Source organism: Mustela putorius, unplaced genomic scaffold, assembly GCF_011764305.1.
Source record: "Mustela putorius furo isolate JIRA1106 unplaced genomic scaffold, ASM1176430v1.1 tig00004007_pilon_pilon_pilon, whole genome shotgun sequence".
NCBI lineage: Eukaryota > Metazoa > Chordata > Mammalia > Carnivora > Mustelidae > Mustela > Mustela putorius.
Window position 1 is genome coordinate 11,813,541 of NW_025422145.1, and position 23,548 is coordinate 11,837,088.

Genomic DNA, 23,548 nt, shown 5'->3' on the forward strand with positions numbered 1-23,548 from the left:
AACTAGTAATGTTTTCAGACTTTGCCATATGCCAGAAATTACCCCTAGTTGAGAACCATCTGTGTAGCTGGGGGTAGGACAGAAGAGTTGCTGGCCTTGGGGTGGGGCGGGGACAGTGAGATTGTGCAGTTGGAGGAGGAGGATGGCTCTGAGGACTTGGCAGAGGCGGCTGTACAGCGAACCAAACGGTTTCCGCACCTGCCTCCCCTCCCCCGTGATGTCCAGGGTGGCAGGTAACCTCCGCTTCCTGGCTGTAGTTCCCACTCTTTGTCTTGGCCCGGCCTCGCTGCCAGCTTTGGTAAACCTCCCGTGTGAGATGGCTGGACGTGGCTGGCATCTCTTGCGTTTGTTTAGGAGAGAGTTAGATTTGAATAAGAAGAATGGTGGTGGCTGGACCCCGCTGATGTATGCCTCCTACATCGGACACGATACCATCGTGCACCTGCTGCTGGAGGCGGGGGTGAGCGTGAACGTGCCGACCCCAGAAGGGCAGACTCCGCTGATGCTGGCTTCCAGCTGTGGCAACGAGAGCATCGCCTACTTTCTCCTCCAGGTGAGCGCCGAGGGGACTCAGGCCCAGAAATGCGTGGGGCTCCTGGCCGCTCTGGCAGAGACGTGAGCCGCTGCAGACCATGGCGTACGTGTGCTTGCTCTCATAGCCACTTGGATTCTTGCACTGCGACGGCCTGGAGCACGCCCGCCCCGCACAGAGGAGCTGAGGCTGTAACGAGCGTTCTGTGTTCTCTTGAAGCAAGGTGCCGAGCTGGAAATGAAGGACATTCAAGGCTGGACTGCCCTCTTCCACTGCACCAGCGCTGGGCACCAGCAGATGGTCAAGTTCCTTTTGGACAGTGGAGCGAATGCCAACGTGAGGTGATTACCAGGTCTTTCGTGGTCGTTCTAGCTCTGAGGAGGGCAGCTAGGGAGGCAGCCGCGGGCCGGAGTGCAGAGTAGCCCCCTCCTTGGGCAGAGGTGACAGGCCTGCCCAGGTGTGGGAAGCTTTTGGGTAGTCCCAGCTTCTTCCTGCATCTGTCAGGGGACACTGGGTGCAGCACTTTCAGTGCCCTAAGCCTCATTTTCTTTATCTGAGAATGAGATACCAATACCTCTGTCACAGAGGAATTGTTGTTTGAGGAATTATGTGTTTGTCATACACCAGGGCCTGGTGGCCTAGCGAACGGCATTTGATTGACACTAAATGCTAATTCCTTTTTCCTTCTTGTCTTTTGTCTATATCCGGTGAACTGATGCTTAAAAGCAGCGTTCATTTTTATAAGCTGGAAGCTGTGTTGTCTAAAGCAGTCAGCACAGCCTGTACCAACCCAGCTTCTGGCAGGCATGGTGCATGCCCCTGGCTGCAGTCACCCCCTGTAAGATGCACCAGAGTTTCACATGCCACTGAAAAAGAAATGCCACTGATTAAAATGCCACTTGCCTACTGAATTTAAGATAAAATCTGACTTCAGAGATATTAAAATGTGAAAATGCTATGTTTTGGAATGGGTTTTAGCTTGGTTCCTATCTTCTAGACCAGCGCGAGAGAAGCGAGGGTCAGGAGGCATCTGTAGACAGCACTGGGCGAATCGGAACCAAGCACAAAAATAAGCATCAGATCCTAGGCAAAGTAAGGACACTGTAGATGACTAGTCCTGGAGCTTTTGGGAGGGTTCCTGGAGAATGATGAGCTCAAAAGATCAGATCTGGTTAGGTGGACGGGTGATGTTGGCTTTCTGTGTGCAGTGAAAGGCAACCACTGCTTTTCGCTTGTAACTGAAATGGAGATTTAAGAGATGGCCCATGGAAGTAGCTTAGAGGGAGTGAAGAGTGGGAGACAGATTGTGTTGAGGAAGAAAGACTAGAGCTGGTGGTAGAAACAAAGATTTATGAGGTTCAGGTATCGATAGGAACTTTTCTTATGTCTCCCTGTTCGTTCTGGGGGGAGGGAGACCTCGATGCTTAGGGACGGGAGATGGGCCAGCTTGGGTTGGTCTGCGGCAGGAAAGCTTCTGCCTGGCTGAACTCCTCTCCGCTAATTGTCTGGCCACGGCCTCTGTCTTGCAGGGAACCAGTGTATGGATTTACTCCTTTGATGGAAGCAGCTGCCGCTGGCCATGAAATAATTGTGCAGTATTTTCTCAATCATGTAAGTGACCCCTGTTTATTAGCTTACAGTTGAGTTACAGCAGGTGAGGAGTCCTGTCCCTAAAGTGTGAGCTGTAACAATTTTCTGCTGCACGGAAGTAGCTGTTCTTTGTTTATTCAGTACATTTTTATTGTGTCTACTGATGCCAAGTGTTGAGCAATGCTTGGGGGTACAGTGGTGAGTGAAAAAGATACCTATGCCTTAATAATTTTGAAAATGCTATTATTTGTGAAGTATGGAAAATATATTTTATTTTATTTTATTTATTTTTTTTTTTAAATCATTCTTTTTTTTTTTTTTTTTTTTTTAAGATTTTATTTATTTATTTGACAGAGAGAAATCACAAGTAGATGGAGAGGCAGGCAGAGAGAGAGAGAGGGAAGCAGGCTCTCCGCTGAGCAGAGAGCCCGATGCGGGACTCGATCCCAGGACTCTGAGATCATGACCCGAGCCGAAGGCAGCGGCTTAACCCACTGAGCCACCCAGGCGCCCGGAAAATATATTTTAAAAAATAGATAACACTTACCATCCCATCACTTAAAAACATCATGGAGAGTAAGAAGCTAAGATCTTCCTCCCTTTTCAACCACCCATGGTTCCTCCCCAAGATGCCCACTTGGTTTGGTAAAGAGACAGCCGGGGACTTCTCTGCTTAGGAAGGCCTGTCTCCAGACAGGTGTGCACACATTGCTTTTTTTTTTTTTTTTTTTTAATGATTTTATTTATTTATTTGACAGAGAGAAATCACAAGTAGATGGAGAGGCAGGCAGAGAGAGAGAGGGAAGCAGGCTCCCTGCTGAGCAGAGAGCCCGATGTGGGACTCGATCCCAGGACCCTGAGATCATGACTTGAGCCGAAGGCAGCGGCTTGACCCACTGAGCCACCCAGGCGTCCCTGCTTTTTGTTTTGAACAGAGTGGGATTCCACTGTGTGTTGATAGCTTTTAGAAAATTGCTTAATATGCCATAGACATTTTCTCCTTGTATCCCATGTATATCTGAGCCATCATTAATTTAGTTCCTTATTCATTGAAATTTAAGTTTCTGACATTTTACAGTTATGAACAGTGCTCCAGGAACTCTCTCGATACGGGCAGCTTCAGCCTAGATGCAGGTCCACCGCGTTTCTGTAGGAAAGATTGCTGGTGTTTGCACGAGATGTTTATTAATAGACAATAGACAAATAGACAATTTAAACATGGGCAAGGATATGAATAGACATTTCTCCAAAAATGATTTATAGATGGCCGGTAAGCACATGAACAAATCCTTGACCTCATTAGTCGTCTGGGAAGTGCAGATCAAAAGTGCAGGGGCGTCTGTAGTAAAGGAAGATGCTAACAAGAGTCGAGGAAGATGTGGGGACGTTGGAACCTCGCACACGGCTGGTGGGAGGGCGAAATGACGCGGCCTCTCTGGAGGACAGTCTGCCAGGGCCGCACACGGTTTTAAACACAAAGCTACTGTCTAACCCCGCCGTTCTCCTAGGTATAAACCCAAGGGAACTGAAAATAGGTCCACACAAAAACTTATACACACAAATGTCTGTAGCAGTGCTATTCGTAGTAGCCAAAAGGTGGAGGCCCACGTGTCCGTCAGCTGGCAGGTGGAGCAGCGAAGCGGTCGCTCCGCACACGGGAGTGTCCCTTGGCTGGAGACAGGAGTGAAGTTCCGACCCCCACAATACGGATGAGCCTTGAAAATGTTACCCTCGGTGGGAGGATGCAGACACCGATGACCATGTAGTGTATGGTTCGTTGTTTTTGTTTTTTCAAGGTTTTATTTATTCATTTGACAGACAGAGATCACAAGTAGGCAGAGAAGCAGGCAGAGAGAGAGGAGGAAGCAGGCTTCTTGCTGAGCAGAGAGCCCGATGCGGGGTTCAATCCCAGGACCCTGGGATCACGACCTGAGCCAAAGACAGAGGCTTTAACCCACTGAGCCACCCAGGCGCCCCTTGTTTTTTTTTTTTTTAAAGATTTTGTTTGTCAGAGAGCCACACAAGCAGAGGGAGGGGTAGTGGGAGAAGCAGGCTTCCCGCTAAGCAGGGAGCCTGATGCAGGGCTCGATCCCAGCACTGTGGGATCATGATCTGAGCCAAAGGCAGAGTCTTCACCGACTGAGCCCCCCAGGCCCCCCATGTATGATTCTTTTTATACGAAGTATCCTGACTGAGCAAATTTGTAGAGCTAGAAAGCAGAGTAATGCTGATCTACTAATGCCGGCGGCAGAGGGTGAGTTGGGAGGGCGGGCGGGAAGGGATGGTGAGAGATGAGAAGAACGGGGAGAGGGTGGTGGCGAACGGATGCAGGATTTCTTTTTAGACTGAGGAGAACGTTCTGAAATTCATTGTGGTGATGGTTGTGCGCCAGTGAATTAATTATCTACTGTGAGTGGGGGAATTGCATGGTATGTGAATTTTATTTTAATAAAGTTGTTAAGGGGCGCCTGGGTGGCTCAGTGGGTTAAAACCTCTGTCTTCGGCTCGGGTCATGATCTCAGGGTCCTGGACTTAGCGGGGAGCCTGCTTCCTCCTCTCTCTGCCTGCCTCTCTGCCTACTTTTGATCACTGTCTGCCAAATAAATAAATAGAATCTTAAAAAAAAAATCTTTAAAGAAAAATAAAGTCATTAAAAAGTTCAGCAGGGTTGAAATACGAAGTCCTAGCAGGTTCCCACTGCAAAGGTTGTCTCTTTGGCCTCCCTCTCCAGTAATGTGTGCAGGTGCCCACTTTTTCATGTCTTCACCAAGCCCTGGAAGTTGCTCATCTTATGTTTTTGCCAGTGTGGTGGGAGAAAAGTAACAACTGTTTTGTTTTATAGTTATCAGTGAGGTTGAACATTTAAAAATGCATTTATTGGCATTTTTGTATTTATGATTTGTCTCTTTTTGGGGGTCCACTTTATTGGATAGTTTAGCGTAATAAAATGTTAACATGCTATCTTTCTTTAAAAAAAGAATCCAAATGCTCCCCAAGGGCGCCTGAGTGGCTAAGTCAGTGAATTGTCTGACTCCTGGTTTTTGCTCTGGTCACGATCTCAGAGTCGTGGGGTCAAGCCCGGCGTCAGGCGGAGCCGGGAGCTTGAGGTTTTCTCTCCCCCTCTCTCTCTCCCCTTCCCCCCATCCTGCGCGCACATAGACTTCAGAAAAAAGGAAAAAGAAGGACTTGGGAACGGTACCCTTGTGTGGTAAAACTAGACATGAGACTGAGGGGGTACAGGAGCCTGCCCGCCCCCTTTGCCTTGCTCTCTGGTCTCCCCCACCATGGCTGCCGCTCAGCTCACTCGCTCTTCCTTGCTCTCTGTCTTCCTTTCTCTGTCTTTCTTTCCCTCTCTCCCTCCCTTGCTCCCTCCATTCATTTACTTATTGTTTATTTCCCTTCCTTCTCTCTCTCTCTTCCTCTTGGAGATCGTTCTGTATTCCTGTATCATAATCTTTCTTCTCTCTCTTTTCTTCATGGCGGCGCAACACTTCCTTGGAGGGATGAATCAGAGGTTGGTTGACAGTGGAAGTAAGTCGTTGCCAGCCACTGGCTGTCACATTCAGTGTGGAGACTTCCTGCACACACCTCTCTGCACACGTGTGTGACCACATCTGTCCAGTTCAGTACCCAAGGTAGAATTTTCCATGGAATGTAAGTCCGGTCTTAACAAAGGATTGTCCACTTACCATCTGAAGAGCAAATTGTACCAACTTACACTCCTTCCACAGCAGCAAGAATTATGAATTTAAATTTGAAGTACTTTGAACTTACAGAAAAGTATAGATGATAATATTATTCCACACACGTGACCCCAAAGTGACCCCTAAGCAGATGTTGATCTGCAGCTTTCCTGCCCCTGGTTTTCTGCTTTCACCACACACCGTGTCCTTAAGGAGGGCACAGGTTGTTCGGTGGTTCGATGTAAAGATTTATGTAGTAACATGTCAGACTGTGTGTGTCTTTCAGCAGTGTGCTGGTGTGTGTGGGCCCAGTTCACTCATTTTTTTTTTTTTAAGATTTTATTTATTTATTTGACAGAGATCACAAGTAGGCAGAGAGGCAGGCAGAGAGAGAGGGAGAGAAGCAGGCTCCCTGCCAAGCAGAGAGCCCGATGCGGGTCTTGATCCCAGGACTCAGATCATGACCTGAGCCGAGGGCAGAGGCTTTATTTTTTTTTTATTTTTTTTTTTTTAAAGATTTTATTTATTTATTTGACAGAGAGAAATCACAAGTAGATGGAGAGGCAGGCAGAGAGAGAGAGAGGGAAGCAGGCTCTCAGCAGAGAGCCCGATGTGGGACTCGATCCCAGGACTCCGAGATCATGACCTGAGCCGAAGGCAGCGGCTTAACCCACTGAGCCACCCAGGCGCCCGGGCAGAGGCTTTAACCCACTGAGCCACGCAGGCGCCCCCCTGTGCACTCATTTTGACAGCTCTGTGTGTGTTGGACGTCTGAGTGTTTGACCTTCATCTGTTCCTCTTTTAGTGGACATTTCAGTGGTGTCTACTTTGCTGTTCCTGACAGGGCTGCAGTTCCCATTTCACACCTGTCTTCTCAAGCATGTGGGAAGGCATTTCAAAGAAATCAGGATGTATTCTTCACGTTAGACGTTTCAGTGTGCAGGCTGAGTGAGTCTGCACTAGAGAGTAGTAACTGACTTTCCTCCACGGTCAGCCTGATTTATGTCCTGATAGTGTTTTGGAGTTCTTGTCTCTGACACCCGCAGGAACACGTGGTACCTGGTATCACATGAGCTGTCTCCTGTTGATTTTTGCCTTTCTCCGATGTCAGTGAGGTTCAGCATCTCTTTTTCTTCTTTTTTAAATTAACATATAATGTATTATTTGCCCCAGGGATACAGGTCTGTGAATCATCAGGCTCACACATTTCACAGTGCTCACCATAGCACATACCCTCCCCAGTGTCCATCACCCAGCCACCCTCTCCCTGCCTCCCCCACCCCCCAGCAGCCCTCAGTTTGTTTTGTGAGATTAAGAATCTCTCGTGGTTTGGGCGCCTGGGTGGCTCAGTGGGTTAGGCCTCTGCCTTCGGCTCAGGTCATGATCTCAGGGTCCTAGGATCGAGTCCTGCATCAGGCTCTCTGCTTGGTGGGGAACCTGCTTCCTCCTCTCTCTCTCTGCCTGCCTCTCTGCCTACTTGTGATCTTGCTCTGTCAAATAAATAGATAAAATCTTAAAAAAAAAAAAAAAAAAGAATCTCTTGTGGTTTGTCTCCCTCCTGATCCCATCTTGTCTCATTTTTTCCCTCCCTACACCGCACGACCCCCCCCACTGCCTCTCAATTTTCCTCATATCAGTGAGATCATTTGATAATTGTCTTTCTCTGATTGACTTATTTCACTTAATGTAATACCCTCTTGTTCCATCCATGTCATTGCAAATGGCAAGATTTTGGTTTTTTTTTTTTTTTTTTTTCTGATGGCTGCATAGTCTTCTATTTTATTTATATACCACATCTTCTCTATCCATTTATCTGTTGATGGACATCTAGGTTCTCTCCATAGTTTGGCTATTGTGGACATTGCTGCTATAAACATTCAGATGCATGTGCCCCTCTGGATCACTACATTTGTATCTTTAGGGTAAATACCCAGTAAGATTGCTGGGTAGTAGGGTAGCTCTATTTTCAACTTTTTGAGGAACCTCCATGCTGTTTTCCAGAGTGGCCGCACCCACTTGCATTCCCCCCAACAGTGTAGGAGGGTTCCCCTTTCTCCACATCCTCACCAACACCTGTCCTTTCCTGACTTGTTAATTTTAGCTATTCTGACTGGTGTGCAGTGATATCTCACTGTGGTTTTGATTTGTATTTCCACGATGCTGAGTGATGTGGAGCACTTTATCATGTGTCTGTTGGCCATCTGGATGTCTTCTTTGCCGAAATGTCTGTTCATATTTTTGGCCATTTCTTTTCTTTTCTTTTCTTTTAAATTTTGTTTATTTATTTGACAGAGATCACAAGTAGGCAGAGAGAGGCAGGCAGAGAGAGTGGGGGAAGCAGGCTCCCTGCTGAGCAGAGAGTCCCATGTGGGGCTCGACCCCAGGACCCTGAGATCATGACCTGAGGCAGAGGCTTAACCCACTGAGCCACCCAGGCGCCCCTTTTGGTCATTTCTTGATTGGATTATTTGTTCTTTGGGTGTTGAGTTTTATAAGTTCTTTATAGATTTTGGATACTAGCCCTTTATCTGATATGTCATTTGTGAATGTCTTCTCCCATTCTGTCAGTTGTCTTTTGGTTTTGTTGATTGTTTCCTTTGCTGTGCAAAAGCTTTTGATCTTGGTGAAGTCCCAGTAGTTCATGATTACTCTTGCTTCCCTTGCCTTTGTTGATGTATCCAGGAGGAAGTTGCTGTGGCTGAGGTCAAAGAGGTTGCTGCTTGTGTTCTTGTCAAGGATTTGGATGAATTCCTGTCTCACATTGAGGTCTTTCATCCATTTTGAGGCTATTTTTGTACGTGCTATAAGGAAATGGTCCAGTTTCATTCTTCTGGAGATGGCTGTCCAATTTTCCCAGCACCATTTGTTGAAGAGACTTGTCTTTTTTCCATTGGACATTTTCCTGCTTTGTTGAAGACTGGTGGACCATAGAGTTGAGGGTCCATTTCTGGGTTCTCAGTTCTGTTCCATTGATCTATGTGTCTGTTTTTGTACCAGTACATCATCCTGTCTTGATGATTATGGCTTTGTAATAGAGCTTGTAGTCTGGAATTGTGATGCCACCATTCCTCTGGCTATTCGGGGTCTTTTCTGGTTCCATATAAATTTCAGGGTTACGTGTTCCATTTCTTTGAAAAAAATAGATTAAAAAAATATTTTATTTATTTATTTGACAGAGAGAGAGAGATCAAAAGTAGGCGGAGAGAGAGCAAGGGAAGCAGGCTCCCTGCTGAGCAGAGAGCCTGATGCGGGACTCTATCCCAGGACCCTGGGATCATGACCAGAGCCAAAAGCAGAGGCTTTACCCACTGAGCCACCCAGGAGCCCCCAAATTGATGGTATTTTGATAGGGATTGCATTAAATATAGGTTGCTTTAGGTACATAGACATTTTCACAATATTTTATCTTCCAATCCATGAGCATGGAATATTTTTCCATTTATTTGTGTCTTCCTCAATTTCTTTCACGAGTACTTTATAGTTTTCTGAGTAGAGATTCTTTGCCTCTTTGGTTAGATTTATTCCTAGGTATCTTACAGTTTTGGGTGCAATTGTAAATGGGATCGACTCCTTAATTTCTCTTTCTTCTGTCTTGCTATTGGTATATAGAAATGCACCTGGTTTCTGTGCATGGATTTTATATCCGGACACTTTACTGAATTCCTGTATGAGTTCTAGCAGTTCTGGGGTGGATTCTTTTGGGTTTTCCACATAAGGTATCCTATCATCTGCAAAGAGTGAGAGTGACTTCTTTGCCGATTAGGATGCCTTTAATTTCTTTTTGTTGTCTGATTGCTGAGGCTAGGACTTCTAGTACAGTGTTGAATAGCAGTGGTGATAGTGGACATCCCTGCCATATTCCTGACCTTAGGGGAAAAAGCTGTCAGTTTCTCCCCATTGAGAATGATATTTGCTGTGGGTTTTGCATAGATGGCTTTGATGATATTGAGGTTTGTACCCTCTATGCCTACACTGTGAAGAGTTTTGATCAAGAAAGGTTGCTGTACTTTGTCAAATGCTTTTTCAGCATTTGAGCGTATCATATGGTTCTTGTTCTTTATTAATGTATTGTATCACACATTGTTTGATTTGCGGGTGTTGAATCAACCTTGCAGCCCAGGAATAAATCCCATTTAGTTGTGGTGAATAATCCTTTTAATGTACTACTGTTGGATCCTATTGGCTATTATTTTGGTGAGAATTTTTGTATCCACGTTCATGGAGGATATTGGTCTGTAATTCTCCTTTTTGATGGGTTCTTTGTCTGGTTTTGGAATCAAGGTAATGCTGGCCTCATAAAATGAGTTTGGAAGTTTTCCTTCCATTTCTATATCTTGGAACAGTTTCAGGAGAACAGGTATTAATTCTTCTTTAAATGTTTGGTAGAATTCCTCTGGGAAGCCGTCTGGCCCTGGGCTCTTGTTTGTTGGGAGATTTTTTTTTTTTTTTTGGACAGACAGAGACCACAGGTAGGCAGAGAGGCAGGCAGAGAGAGAGGAAGGAAAGCAGGCTCCCTGCTGAGCAGAGAGCCCGATGCGGGGCTCGATCCCAGGACCCCCGGGATCATGACCTGAGCAGAAAGCAGAGGCTTCAACCCACTGAGCCACCCAGGCACCCCTGTTGGGAGATTTTTGATGACAGCTTCAGTCTCCTTACTGGTTACGGGTCTGTTCAGGTTTTCTAGTTCTTCCTGGTTCAGTTTTGGTAGTTTATATGTCTCTAGGAATGCATCTATTTCTTCCAGATTGTCAAATTTACTGGTGTATTGTTGCTCATAATACATACTTATAATTGCTTGTATTTCTTTGGCGTTGGTTGTGATCTCTCTTTCATTCATGATTTTATTAATTTGTGTCCTTTCTCTTTTGGATAAGTCTGGCCAGGGGTTTCTCAATCTTATTTTTTCAAAGAACCAGCTCCTAGTTTTGTTGATTTGTTCTACTGTTCTTTTGGTTTCTATTTCTTAGATTTCTGTTCTGATCTTTCTTCTTCTTCTCCTGCTGGGGTTAGGCTTTCTTTGCTGTTCTTTCTCCAGCTCCTTTAGGTGTAGGGTTAGGTTGTGTACTTGACACCTTTCTTATTTCTTGAGAAAGGCTTGTGTTGCTATTTAGTTTCCTCTCAGGACCACCTTTGCTGTGTCCCAAAGATTTTGAACAGTTGTGTTTTCATTTTCATTTGTTTCCATGAATTTTTTCCAATTCTCCTTTAATTTCCTGGTTGACCCATTCATTCTTTTTTTTTTTTTTAAGATTTTATTTATTTATTTGACAGAGAGAGATGACAAGCAGGCAGAGAGGCAGGCAGAGAGAGAGGAGGAAGCAGGCTCCCTGCTGAGCAGAGAGCCTGATTTGGGGCTCGATCCCAGGACCCTGGGATCATGACCTGAGCTGAAGACAGTGGCTTAACCCACTGAGCCACCCAGGCGTCCCTGACCCATTCATTCTTTAGTAGGATGCTCTTTAGCCTCCATGTATTCAAGTTCTTTCCAACTTTCCTCTTGTGATTGAGTTCTAGCTTCAGACCATTGTGGTCTGAAGATATGCAGAGAATGATCCAGTCTTTTGGTACTGGTTGAGACCTGATTTGTGACCCAAGATTGAGCTATTCTGGAGAATGTTCCATGTGCACTCGAGAAGAATGTGTATTCTGTTGTTTTGGGATGAAGTGTTCTAAATATATCTGTGATGTCTTTCTGGTCCAGTGTGTCATTTAAGTCCTTTATTTCCTTGTTGATCTTTTGCTTAGATGATCTGTCCATTTCAATAAGGGGGGTGTTAAAGTCACCTACTATTACTGTATTATTGTTGATGTGTTTCTTTGATTTTGTTATTAATTGGTTTATATATTTGACTGCTCCCATATTAGGGACATAGATCTTTAAAATTGTTAGATCTTCTTGTTGGACAGAATCTTAAGTATGATATAATGTCCTTCCTCATTTCTTATTACGGTCTTTAGCTTAAAATCTAATTTATCTGATATAGGGACTGCTATCCCAGCTTTCTTTTGATGTCCATTAGCATGGTAATTTGTTTTCCACCACCTCACTTTAAATCTGGAGGTATCTTTGGGCCTAAAATGAGTTTCTCATAGACAGCATATCAATGGGTCTTGTTTTTCTAATCCATTCTGATACCCTGTGTCTTTTGATTGGGGCATTTAGCCCATTTACATTCAGGGTAACTTGAAAGATATGAATTCAGTGCCATTATATGGCCTGTAAGGTGACTTCCTGTGTGTGTGTGTGTGTGTGTGTGTGTGTATTTTTTTTTAAAGATTTTATTTATTCATTTGACAGAGATCACAAGTAGGCAGAGAGGCAGGCAGAGGGAGAGGGGAAAGCAGGCTCCCCACCGAGCAGGGAGCCCAATGTGGGGCCTGATCCCAGGAGCCTGGGACCACAACCCGAGCCAAAGGCAGACGCCCAACTGAATGAGCCACCCAGGCGCCCCAACTGTTTCTGTATATTGTCTCTGTTCCTTTCTGGTTTGTTACTTTTAGGCTTTCTCTTTGCTTAGAGGACCCCTTTCAATATTTCCAGGAGGGCTGGTTTGGTGTTTGCAAATTCTTTTAATTTTTATTCGTCCTGGAAGCTTTTTATCTCTCCTATTTTCATTGACAGCCTAGCTGGAGATAGTATTCCTGGCTGCATAGTTTTCTCATTTAGTGCTCTGAATATATCATGACAGTCCTTTCTGGCTTTCCAGATCTCTGTGGATAGGTCTGCAGCCAGTCTAATATTTCTACTGTTGTATGTTACAGACCTTTTGTCCTGAGCTGCTTTCAGGATTTTCTCTTTGTCACTGAGACTTGTAAGGTTTACTATTAGATGACAGGGTGTAGACCTCTTTTTATGGGTTTTGAGGAGGGGGTCTCTGTGCCTCTTGGATTTTTTTTCTGTACTTACTTAATGGTTATAATATTTATTTGCTTATTAACATCTTATTCTTATTTTATTATTTTCAGTGTTCCAAGATTGTTTATGCACCATACCCAGTGCTCCAAGCAGTATGTTTCCTCCTTAATACCCACCACCAGGCTCACCCATCCCATTACCCCCCTCCCTTCCAAAACCCTCAGTTTGTTTCACAGAGTCCATGGTCTCTCATGTTTCATCTCCCCCTCCCAATTTCCCCCAGTTCACTTTTCCTTTCCTTCTCCTAATGTCCTCCATGTTATTCCTTATGCTTCACAAGTAAGTGAAACTATATGATAGTTGACTTTCTGTACTTGACTTATTTCACTCAGCATAATCTCCAGTTCTGTCCATGTTGATTAAAAAAAGTTGGGTATTCAGTGCCTCCTGGATTTTGGTGCATGTCCCCTTTGCCAAATTAGGGAAATTCTCTGCTATAATTTGCTCCAGTATACCTTCTGCCCCCCCACTTTTCTTCTTCTGGGATCCCAATTACTCTGATACTGTTTTGTCTTATGGTATCACTTATCTCTCGAATTCTCCCCTCGTGGTCCAGTAATTGTTTGTCTCTGTGTTGCTCAGCTTCTTTATTATCCATTATTTGGTCTTCCATATCACCAGTTCTCTCTTCTGCCTCATTTATCCTAGCAGTAAGAGCCTCCATTCTTGATTGCACCCCATTAATAGCTTTTTGATTTCAGCTTAGTTAAATTTTAGTTCTTTTATTTTTCTAGAAAAGGATTCTCGGGACACCTAGGTAGCGTCTGCCTTCGGCTCAGGTCATGATCCCAGGGTCCTGGGATCAAGTCCTGCATCAGTTGCCATGCTCAGCAGGGAGCCTGCTTCTTCCTCTGCCTGCTGGCCCCCTGCTTGTGCTCTCTCTCTCTGACAGATAAGTAAATTTAAAAAAAAAAAGGAATGGGATCCTCTAATACCTTCCATGCTTTTTTCGAGCCCAGCTAGCCCCTTGATAATTTTCATTCTGAACTCTAGTTCTGACATATTATTGTTATTATTTTTTAAAGATCTTATTTATTTATTTGACAGAGATCACAAGTAGGCAGAGATGCAGGCAGAGAGAGGAGGAAGCAGGCTCCCTGCTGAGCAGAGAGCCCGATGTGGGACTCGATCCCAGGACCCTGGGATCATGACCTGAGCTGAAGGCAGAGGCTTTAACCCACTGAGCCATCCAGGCACCCTAGTTCTGAGATATTATTAATGTCCGTATTGATTAGGTCCCTCGCCATTGGTACTGCCTTTTTTTTTTTGGTCGCGAGTTTTTCTGCCTTTGTCATTTTATCCAGATAGGAATGGATGAATGAGGGGCACCTGAGTGGCTCAGTCATAAAGCGCCTACCTTTGGGTCAGGTCATGATCCCAGGGTCCTGGGAACAAATCCCACATTGGGCTCCCTGCTCAGCATGGAGCCTGCTTCTCCTGCTGTCCCTCCCTCTGCTTGTGTTCTCTCTCTTTGTCAAATGAATAAATAAAATCTTAAAAAAAAAAAATAGATGAATGAGAGAACAAAATGCTAAAAGGGTAGCAATGACCCCAGAAAAATATACACTAACCAAATCAGAAGAGACCTAAAACCAAGGGAGAATAAAGGGGTGTGTGTGTGTGTGTGTGTGTGTGTGTATGTGTATGAATGACTGATGAATGGAAGACAGCCACAGACTTGATTTTGGGTATATTTTGGTCTCTTAGAAGAAACTACCTCCCAAAATTTGAAAGAAAATCTTATCTATATAGATACAAAATTAAGGGTAAACATGATGAAGGGATGGAATATGACAGTAAAGATGAAAATTTTAAAAGATTAAAAAAGAAAAGATTAAGGGGCGCCTGGGTGGCTCAGTGGGTTAAGGCCTCTGCCTTCGGCTCAGGTCATGATCCCAGGGTCCTGGGATTGAGCCCCGCATCGGGCTCTCTGCTCGGCAGGGAGCCTGCTTCCTCCTTTCTCTCTCTGCCTGCCTCTCTGCCTACTTGTGATCTGTCAAATAAATAAATAAAATCTTTAAAAAAAAAAAAAAGATTAAGAAAAAATAAAATTTAAAAAATTTAACCTTGGAAGTCTATGGCCATACCACCCTGAACACGCCCAATCTCGTCTGATCTCGGAAGCTAAGCAGGGTCAGGCCTGGCTAGTACTTGGAGGGGAAAGACTAAAGGATCATTGAAAGAAAGCTGTGAAGTTTGTGTGTTGCTTTCCCCTATCTCTGGAGTTCCGTAATTCTCACTGATCAGTGAACTTCGTCTTGGCTGGATGGTCTTGCTAGTCTTCTGGGAGAGGGGCCGTTGGAGTGATTCTCAAATGTCTTTGCCCGAGGCGGAATTGCACTGCCCTTGCCAGCTACCAGGCTAAATAATCTGCTGGGTTCGCTCCCGGGAGCTTTTGTTCCCTGAGCGCTTTCTGTAGAGCGCCGGAGGCCGGGAATGAAGATGGCGGCCTCCCTATCCCCGGCCTGGAGGAGCTGAGAGCTCAGGGCCCCACTCTTCAGTGGGCCCTCAGAGAAAAGCCATCAACCCCCCCAGTCTCCCTGGTCTCCGGCTGCGCTCCGAGCTCACCCAGCCTGTGACCAACTGTTTCTGTCTCTGGTGCACGGCCCCGTTCAGGATTTACTCTCCAAACGACTTCCATAATTATCACGTGGCCGCGCTCGCTGCAGTCATCGGGTTGTATCTGACAGCTGGAAGTTTGTGCTTTTTTTTTTTTTTTTTTAAAGATTTATTTATTTAGTTATTTGACAGAGAGAGAGATCACAAGGTGGGGGTGGAGAAGCAGGCTCCGGGCCAAGCAGAGATCCCAATGCGGGGCTCGATCCCATGACCCCGGGATCATGACCCGAGCTGAAGGCAGAGGCTTTAACCCACTGAGCAACGCAGGCGCCCCAAGTTTTTGCCTTTTGACTGCTTTCATTTTCCCCTTCCAGACCCCTCTAAAAAGTGACCTTTGAAGGCTGAAGGGTTTTTTTGTTTTGTTTTGTTTTTAAGATTTTATTTATTTATTTGACAGGCAGAGATCACAAGTAGGCAGAGAGGCAGGCAGAGAGAGAGGGGGGAAGCAGGCTCCCCACTGAGCAAAGAGCCTGATGCGGGGCTCAATCCCAGAACCCTGGGATCATGACCTGAGCCGAAGGCAGAGGCTTAACCCATTGAGCCACCAGGCACCCAGGCTGAAGGTTTCAGAGCTGATTTCTAACCAGAGCTTTTCAAAATGGGGGATTTATAGAAAGTAGAACTCAGTTAAGGTCTTGTAAAGATGCAGTTTTTTTCCTACTAGAGCACATGTGATAATCACCTTCTATACTAGCCTCAGCCAAGACTGTCAGTTGATCATAGGTTTCCAAATAAGGGAAAAGTGTGCCTAAGTAAACATTTATTATACAGTGATCTGTATCTGCTATAAAGGAATCAGAAAGTACAGTGAAGCCACAAAAAAGCCAGAATTACTCCTAATCGCATCACCCAGAGATAGCACAGTTAACACCTTGTAGGGTATCCACCTGGGTTTTTAACGGATATTTTAAGTCCGAGTAGAGTCCCGTTATACGGAAAGTTTTGTGTGATGCTTTCTTTCCTCTTAACGATGTCCTCTGCACCCCGTTCACGTTAGTAAACGCCCTTGGCTGGACCTGTCCCATAGTAGGGGGTTGCGTTCCACTCTATAGATGTGGTCCGTCCTATTTCATTAATTCCTGATTTTATGCTCTTCCTGATTCTCACCGTACTAAACGCTGGTGGGAAAATCCTAAATGTTAGTGTATGTAGTGTTTACACTAGGTTAAATCCCTAGGAGTGGAATTGCTGGGTCAGTGGGTGTGTGCACCATCAGGGTTTGCCGGTTTGCCCTCCAGAGCACTGAGCTCTGGTGGTCCCGCTCTCAGACCCCACACTGCCTGCTTGAAGCTTCTAAAATGTTTATTGTCTTTTCCACTTTCAAAGTAAGTGTGCTCATTGTGAATTTAGAGAATACAGAAGATTAGGAAGATAGGGAAAATCCCCCATCCTACTGCTTTGAAATAATAGTTTGGGCATGCTTTCTTCTAGTGTTAGACACACTTTTGTTTGTCTTGTTTTGCTGCTGCTATAAGATCTGTACTGTTTTGTATCATGGTCTTTTTTTCGTATCTTTTATTTTTAAAATACTTTTTCCAGTTTTCCTGAGATACAGTCGACATTTAACATTGTATAATTTTAAGGTGCACAGCATGATTTGAATTTAGTATACATTGTGAAATGAATATCATAGTAAGTTTACTGAACGTTCGTCACAGTTACAAATTTTTTCCTTTTTAAACAGTGATTTAATAACTTCCTTGTGCCTTTCCATGAACCTATGAAAGTGTATCAACTAGTAAGCTCTGAGAAATATTTAAAATATAAAACCTCTCTTAAATCCTCAGTAATAGCGGTATTACAGGGAAGTCCTCCTATAACTTACGAATGTGTACAGGCACACTTCACCTTCTCGTGCTTCACTGTATCGCATTCACAGATGCTGCATTTTTTTTACAGATGGAAGGTTTGTGGAGACCTTGTGTTGAACAAGTCTGTGGGTGCCGTTTTCCCAAAACCTTTCACTCACTTTGTGTCTCTGTGTCACATTTTGGTAATTCTTGCAATAGTTCAAACTTTTTCATTATTATCTTTTTCTTTTTTTTAGATTTTATTTATTTATTTGAGAAGGAGCAGAGAGAGCACCTGAGTTGGGGGGAGGGGCAGAGGAAGAGGAAGATGCAGAAGCAGGCTCCTTGCCGAGCAGAGAGCCCAACCCAGCTCAATCCCTGGGATCGCGACCTGAGCCAAGGCAGGCCCTTAATCCACTGAGCCATCCAGGGCCCCTATTGTCATATCTGTTATGGTGGTTGGGATCAGTGATCATGACTTACTGAGAAGTCAGATGATAGCATTTTTTAGCAGTAAAGTTTATCTTTAAGTAAGCGCTACGTTGAAATGGGGTTTGAACTCATGACCCTGAGTTCATGCTCTGCTGAATGAGCTACCCAGGCGCCCCCATAGAGTATTTTATTTCTTTAGGATATACTCATTGTTTTTCCAGATGTAATGCTGTGGCACTCTTAATAGGCCACAGTATAGTGTAATATAACTTACACGCACTGGGAGACCCAAAAACTTCATTTGCCTGTGTTACTGTTGTGGAGGGGTCTGGAGCTCAACCTGCAGTGTCCCAGGCCTGTCCAGGGTATGTTGTTTTCATGATTTAAAAACACATGTGAGGGCACCTGGGTGGCTCAGTGTGTTAAAGCCTCTGCCTTCGGCTCAGGTCATGATCTCAGGGTCCTGGGATCAAGCCCCGCATGGGCCTCTCTGCTCGGTGGGAAGCCTGCTTCCTCCTCTCTCTCTGCCTGCCTCTCTGCCTATTTGTGATCTCTGTCAAATAAATAAAATCTTAAAAAAAAAAAAAAAACCCACACTTGTGAAAGTAATATAACCTACAGGCTTAAAAAAAAAAGAAAAAAAGCCAAACAATAAAATTTAGAGGATAATTAATCAAAAACTTAGAAATAAGCATTAAAAACCTCTAAGTTCTATTGCACTATCTCCTCCTGCCCCCCAGTGCTAACAGCTATGATTAGATTTCTGCATAAGTGGAATCCTGCAAATAAATAATTCAGCAGAATCCTGCTATATAAATCGATACATCTGCCTCTGCAGTGTGTTTTTAAATGTGAGCAGAACAGCACAGACTTATTTCCACGGCAGTCGGAGAAGCCGGCCTCAGTCTCTGACCCAGTGCTTGATAGTATTGGTACGCCTTAAGTAGCCATTCATGAATTAGTGGGTGCAGTAGTTTCCTGTGGCTGCTTTTAACAATTTATCGTGAAGCTGGTGGGCTTAAAACACTCAAATTTATTTTCCCACAGTTCTGGACGCTGGAAGACCAGAACCAAGGCACCAGCAGGGCCACACTCCCTCCATAGGCTTTGGGAGGAATATGTGCACTTGGCTTCCGCTGTTTCTTGGCTCTAGACGCCTCACTCCAGTCTCTGCCTCTGTCTTTTCATTCTGCCCCCCCCATATGTCCATGTCATCCGTGGTTCCTCAAAAGACACTTTATACCTTATGTGTCATAAAGACATATGGTCCTTTCAAAACCTTGGTTATACCAGTTACTTGTAAGCACCAGCATTCATGGCAATGACATGTCGGCCTCCCCCCCCAGTTACACGGTCTCTGGGTTCTCTACCGAACACCTGTGTCACTGAAGCAGTCTCTGTTCTTTGGGGTTATTCCCCCAGGAGAGAACCACAGAAGTGGAATTACTGTGCGGAAGATAAGTACAGTTTCGGGCTTTGGATAAAAATGACGGGACTCTTCTTAGAAGGATGCTGCTCTCACTGTGGTCAGGATGGTGAAAGGCTGCTTCTCTTGTGCATCTGCTGTCGCGGCTCTCTCTTGTGCGGAGACGTGAGGCGGGCCGGCCTGCCCAGGTGCGAAGGGTGAAGGCTGGGCTGTGGCCCGAGCGCTCTGCAGTGCGCCCTTCCCCGCCTGGAGCCCAGACCGCCTCTCTCTCAAGGATCTGCCTGCGGGGCAGGGGGGCGGAGAGCTGCACGGCCACCAGATGGCTGGGGTGCCACCACCAGGCTCCTCTCCAGCAGCCCCCACCTCGTCCTAAAGGACAGTGAGGGCCTCACAGGCCTTCCCCGTGTGGCTTAGACGGGGAGTTGCCAAGGGCCCGGGTGCCGACCTTTCCTGGGCTGAGCAGCCAGGCACGTCTTAGCTGGGGTCCGGAGCCCACCCCTGGAGCAGGAGAGTGCTTTGCGGGGGAGGGTCCTAGCTCCTGAACCTCTGAAACTTTCACAGGGAGTGAGAGTGGACACAAGAGACCACAGCGGGGCCACAGCCCGGATGCTGGCCAAGCAGTACGGACACATGAAGATTGTGGGGCTGATCGACGCTCACTCGCCTGCTCTGCCCAAGAACGTCTACCGGAGTCCAGGTACGTGCTGCGGCGCTGCCGGGTCCCCTGCCAGCCCCCACTTGCCCCTGAGATTTGGCTCCTGCAGCCTTGCCAAGAGACGCCTGCCTCCACCGTGATTCCACTGTGTGGAGGCTGAGGCGTGCTGGTCTGACAGGAGACAGGCCCGTTAGCGTGGAGTGGCAGCGGCCAGGCCGAAGGTGCCCAGCAGGCCGGCAGCGCTCCAGGACACGCGGGCCGCAGCCTCCCGGCCGGGATGCCTCACACCTGCTGTTCCTGGACTTTGCTTGTGGTGCTTATTACCACACGAAACATTTTAACTTTATATAGTCAGAGTCATCCGTCTTTATTGCTTTTAGATTTGGGCCAGTCACAGATCCTTCCGTTCCTGGTTGTACAAGAATTCGCTCGCTTTTTTCTGGTTCATACCCGGTTTCGTTTTGGACATTTAGCTCTCTGACCCTGTGTACTTTCTTGTCATGTGTGGCGCGAGTGTGGCGTTCAGATGGCTTCGCTGTTGTCCTGGCTTCATTAAACTGTGTTAACAGTCCCATCTCTGGTCTCGTGATCTGAGAGGCTTTGTCATGGACTCTGAGTTTGTCTGTGCCCCGCTCTGCTTCTGGGCTTGCTCTCCTGTTCTCCGGGTCTGTCCACACAGCAGACCCACACGGCTGACTCCTTGCAGCTTTCTGTAGAACGCTGGACTCTCTCTGGCCGGCCAGTCCCCTGCAGCTTTCCCTTTCCGGTGTTCCCTAGTATCGCTCATGTATTTTTCTTTCTTTTTTTTTTTTTTTTTAAAGATTTTATTTATTTATTTATTTGAGAGAGAGGCAGTGAGAGAGAGCATGAGCGAGGAGAAGGTCAGAGGGAGAAGCAGACTCCCTGTGGAGCTGGGAGCCCGATGCGGACTCGATCCCAGGACTCCGGGATCATGACCTGAGCCGAAGTCAGTCGTCCAACCAACTGAGCCACCCAGGCGTCCCTCATGTATTTTTCTGTGTCAACTTGAGCATCAACTTGTCTAGCTGCTTAGGAATGGCGTGTTGTTGGGACTCTGGCAGATTTGTAAATCAATGACCCGTTTTATGATTCTGAGCCATCCTCTGTAACAGCAAGGGACGTCTTTAGTTCAAGTGTACTTTTGTGTCTACAGGAGGGTTAAAAATGCTCCTCCTTGACATTGTGTATGTAGCTTTTTTTCTTCCTAAGTGTATTTGTTGCTGTTGTAAATGGGGTTTCACTGCCTTCATATGCTCCGCCTGTCTGTTGTCTGTGAGGATGAAGGCTGTTGGGGTCTGCGTGCCAGTTCCATGTTCTGTTCTGCTGAATTCTGTCACTGCTTGAGTTGATTGATTTTCCAGGCTTTTCCAGGTATCCTACCATACAGTCTGCCCATAGAGATAGATTCACTGCTTCCTTCTGATTTGTGTACCTCTGATTTCTTTCATTTAGTTGCATGGGCCAGGATTCTTGTAAGTGGTTGAGTGTGTGGGGACAGTGGGAATTCACCTGGTCCCGACCTTAGCGGAAATGCCACCGTAGGTGAGATGCTGGCTAGGAGGGTAAGGTGTGCATGCATCCTCTCGTGTTAAGAAAGTATCTGATGTTTTCTGTATTCCTGCCTGTTTTTTACAGGAATAAGTGTAGGATTTTGTGAAAGGCTTTTTCAGCATCTATGAAGAAGATTGTTAATTTTCTCTTTAGGTCTCCTAATAGAGTATATTAGTGAATTTCCTAATAATGAACCAAGTTTACATCGTTTGTTTAAATCCCACGTGGTATGTTATTTTCTTAATGTGATGTTGGATTGTTTGCCAGTATTTTAGTGTTTCTGTCTGGCTATTCAGTTATAAATCATACTGGTTTTTGATTGTGTTTTATCGGGTGTACCTCATATAGAGAATTTGAGTTTTCCTTTCTATTTTGTGCTCTGGAACAATTTATGCAGCTTAGGTGCCCTGTGGTGTTTAAAGGTTTGGCAGGATTCTCCTGTGAGACCATCTGGATCTGGTCTTTCTTTGGGTAAGTTTTTCTGTTTCTGCTGTAGAAATTGGTCCGCTTAAGCCTTCTCATTTCCCAGGGGCCAGGTTTGGTAAATTGCATTTTCCTAGGAAATCCCTTCCTCTGGGATTTCAAACTTCAGCTCGCACAGAGGTCTGCAAAACCATTTCTGTCTCCTAAAAAGTTCCAGTGGTTATTTTCCTGTGTCATTTCTGTTTTTTACCTGCGTCCTGACTCATCCTCTCTCCTCTTTCTTGTTCAGTCTTTGGTGGTTTTCTCACTTTCCTGCAGTACTGCTTTTCCACTCAAATATTTTTTAAAAAGAGATTTATTTATTTGACAGAGAGACAGCAAGGAGGAAAGGGAGAGCAGGCCCCCGCTGAGCAGGGAGTCCGATGTGGGGTTGATCCCAGAACCCTGGGATCATGACCTGAGCCAAAGGCAGAGGTTTTACGACTGAGCCACCCATGCACCCCGCCACTCACATCTCTTCTGCTTTGGGCACCTCATGACTGAGTCTTCATTTTATTTTATTTTATTTAAAGATTTTATTTATTTATTTGACAGACAGAATGATCACAAGTAGGCAGAGAGGCAGGCAGAGAGAATGAGAGGGGAGGAAGCAGGCTCCCCACCAAGCAGAGAGCCCGATGCGGGGCTCGATCCCAGGACTCTGAGATCATGACCTGAGCTGAAGGCAGACGCTTAACCCACTGAGCCAGCCAGGCACCCCGTGAGTCTTCATTTTAAAAATCTGACCTTTCTTTTGCTTTGTTTTGTTTGTTTGTTTATTTATTTTTTTAAAGATTTTATTTATTTAGCAGAGAGAGAGAGGGGGAGAGAGCGAGCACAGGCAGACAGAATGGTAGGCAGAGGGAGAAGCAGGCTCCCTGCTGAGCAAGGAGCCTGATGTGGGACTCGATCCCAGGACGCTGGGATCATGACCTGAGCTGAAGGCAGCTGCTTAACCAACTGAGCCACCCAGGCGTCCCTATTTATTTATTTAAAGATTTTATTTATTTATTTGACAGACAGAGATCACAAGCAGGCAGACAGGCAGGCAGAGAGAGGAAAAGGAGGAAGCAGGCTCCCTGCTGAGCAGAGAGCCCGATGCGGGACTCAGTCCCAGGACCCTGGGATCATGACCTGAGCTGAAGGCAGCAGCTTAACCCACTGAGCCACCCAGGCGCCCCTGTTTTGTTTTTTTAAAGATTCTATTTTTAAGTCCTCCCTGAGCCCAACACAGGGCTTGAACTCACAATCCCGAGGTCAAGAGTCACCCACTCTACTGACTGAGCCAGCCAGGTGCCCAGTTGGCCTTTGTTTTCTCCCTCTTTCCTGAGTTCCCTTTCCCTTTCTCAGTCGTGAGTGCGTGCCTGTCTCTCTCTCTGTTTTTTTTTTTTTTTTAAGATTTTATTTATTTGACAGAGATAGATCACAAGTAGGCAGAGAAGCAGGCTCCTTGCTGAGCAGAGAGAGCACAATGCAGGGCTCGATCCCAGGACCCTGGGATCATGACCCAAGCCAAAGGCAGAGGCTTTAACCCACTGAACCACCCAGGCGCCCCATGCCTGTCTCTTTTTTATTTTCCGTTTTGGATTTCTGCATCAGGACGCTTTTTCAGCTCTTCCGTGCTTGTTTAAGATGTGCCCATGTGGAGTATCACGCTCGCTTTCTTCTCCCTCTTTCGTGGTGGTGGTTCGCAGGGAGGTGCGTCTTCACTCACTGCAGTGTTTGGTCCCTGGTTCCTGTGTCCTCCCTGGAGATGGCTGGAGGGGGACATGGCGAAGCCAAGCCTGATGTGTCTGTCCTTGATATGGTTTTGTCTTGCCCGATCCTGGAGGTCCCCCACTGGCTTCTCGTTCACTGTTCAGTTTCCAAGA

At 45.9% G+C, this 23,548-nt stretch overlaps 1 protein-coding gene across 8 annotated transcripts in view; it reads left to right on the forward strand.

Moving 5' to 3' along the window:
- Positions 1 to 23,548, forward strand: part of ANKS3 (ankyrin repeat and sterile alpha motif domain containing 3) — a 38,361-nt gene that overhangs the window by 5,103 nt on the left and 9,710 nt on the right. For 5 of the 8 annotated variants that reach the window (XM_013055048.2, XM_013055045.2, XM_013055046.2 and 2 more), the window contains exons 3-6: positions 355 to 553; positions 752 to 873; positions 2,062 to 2,143; positions 19,550 to 19,685. In XM_013055048.2, the coding sequence (XP_012910502.1) occupies positions 355 to 553; positions 752 to 873; positions 2,062 to 2,143; positions 19,550 to 19,685 (539 nt within the window). Of the gene's footprint in view, positions 1 to 354; positions 638 to 659; positions 874 to 1,548; positions 1,625 to 2,061; positions 2,144 to 19,549; positions 19,686 to 23,548 lie in introns of those variants that run through there. The other 3 variants (XM_045071977.1, XM_045071976.1, XM_045071978.1) reach the window with 3 other exon arrangements.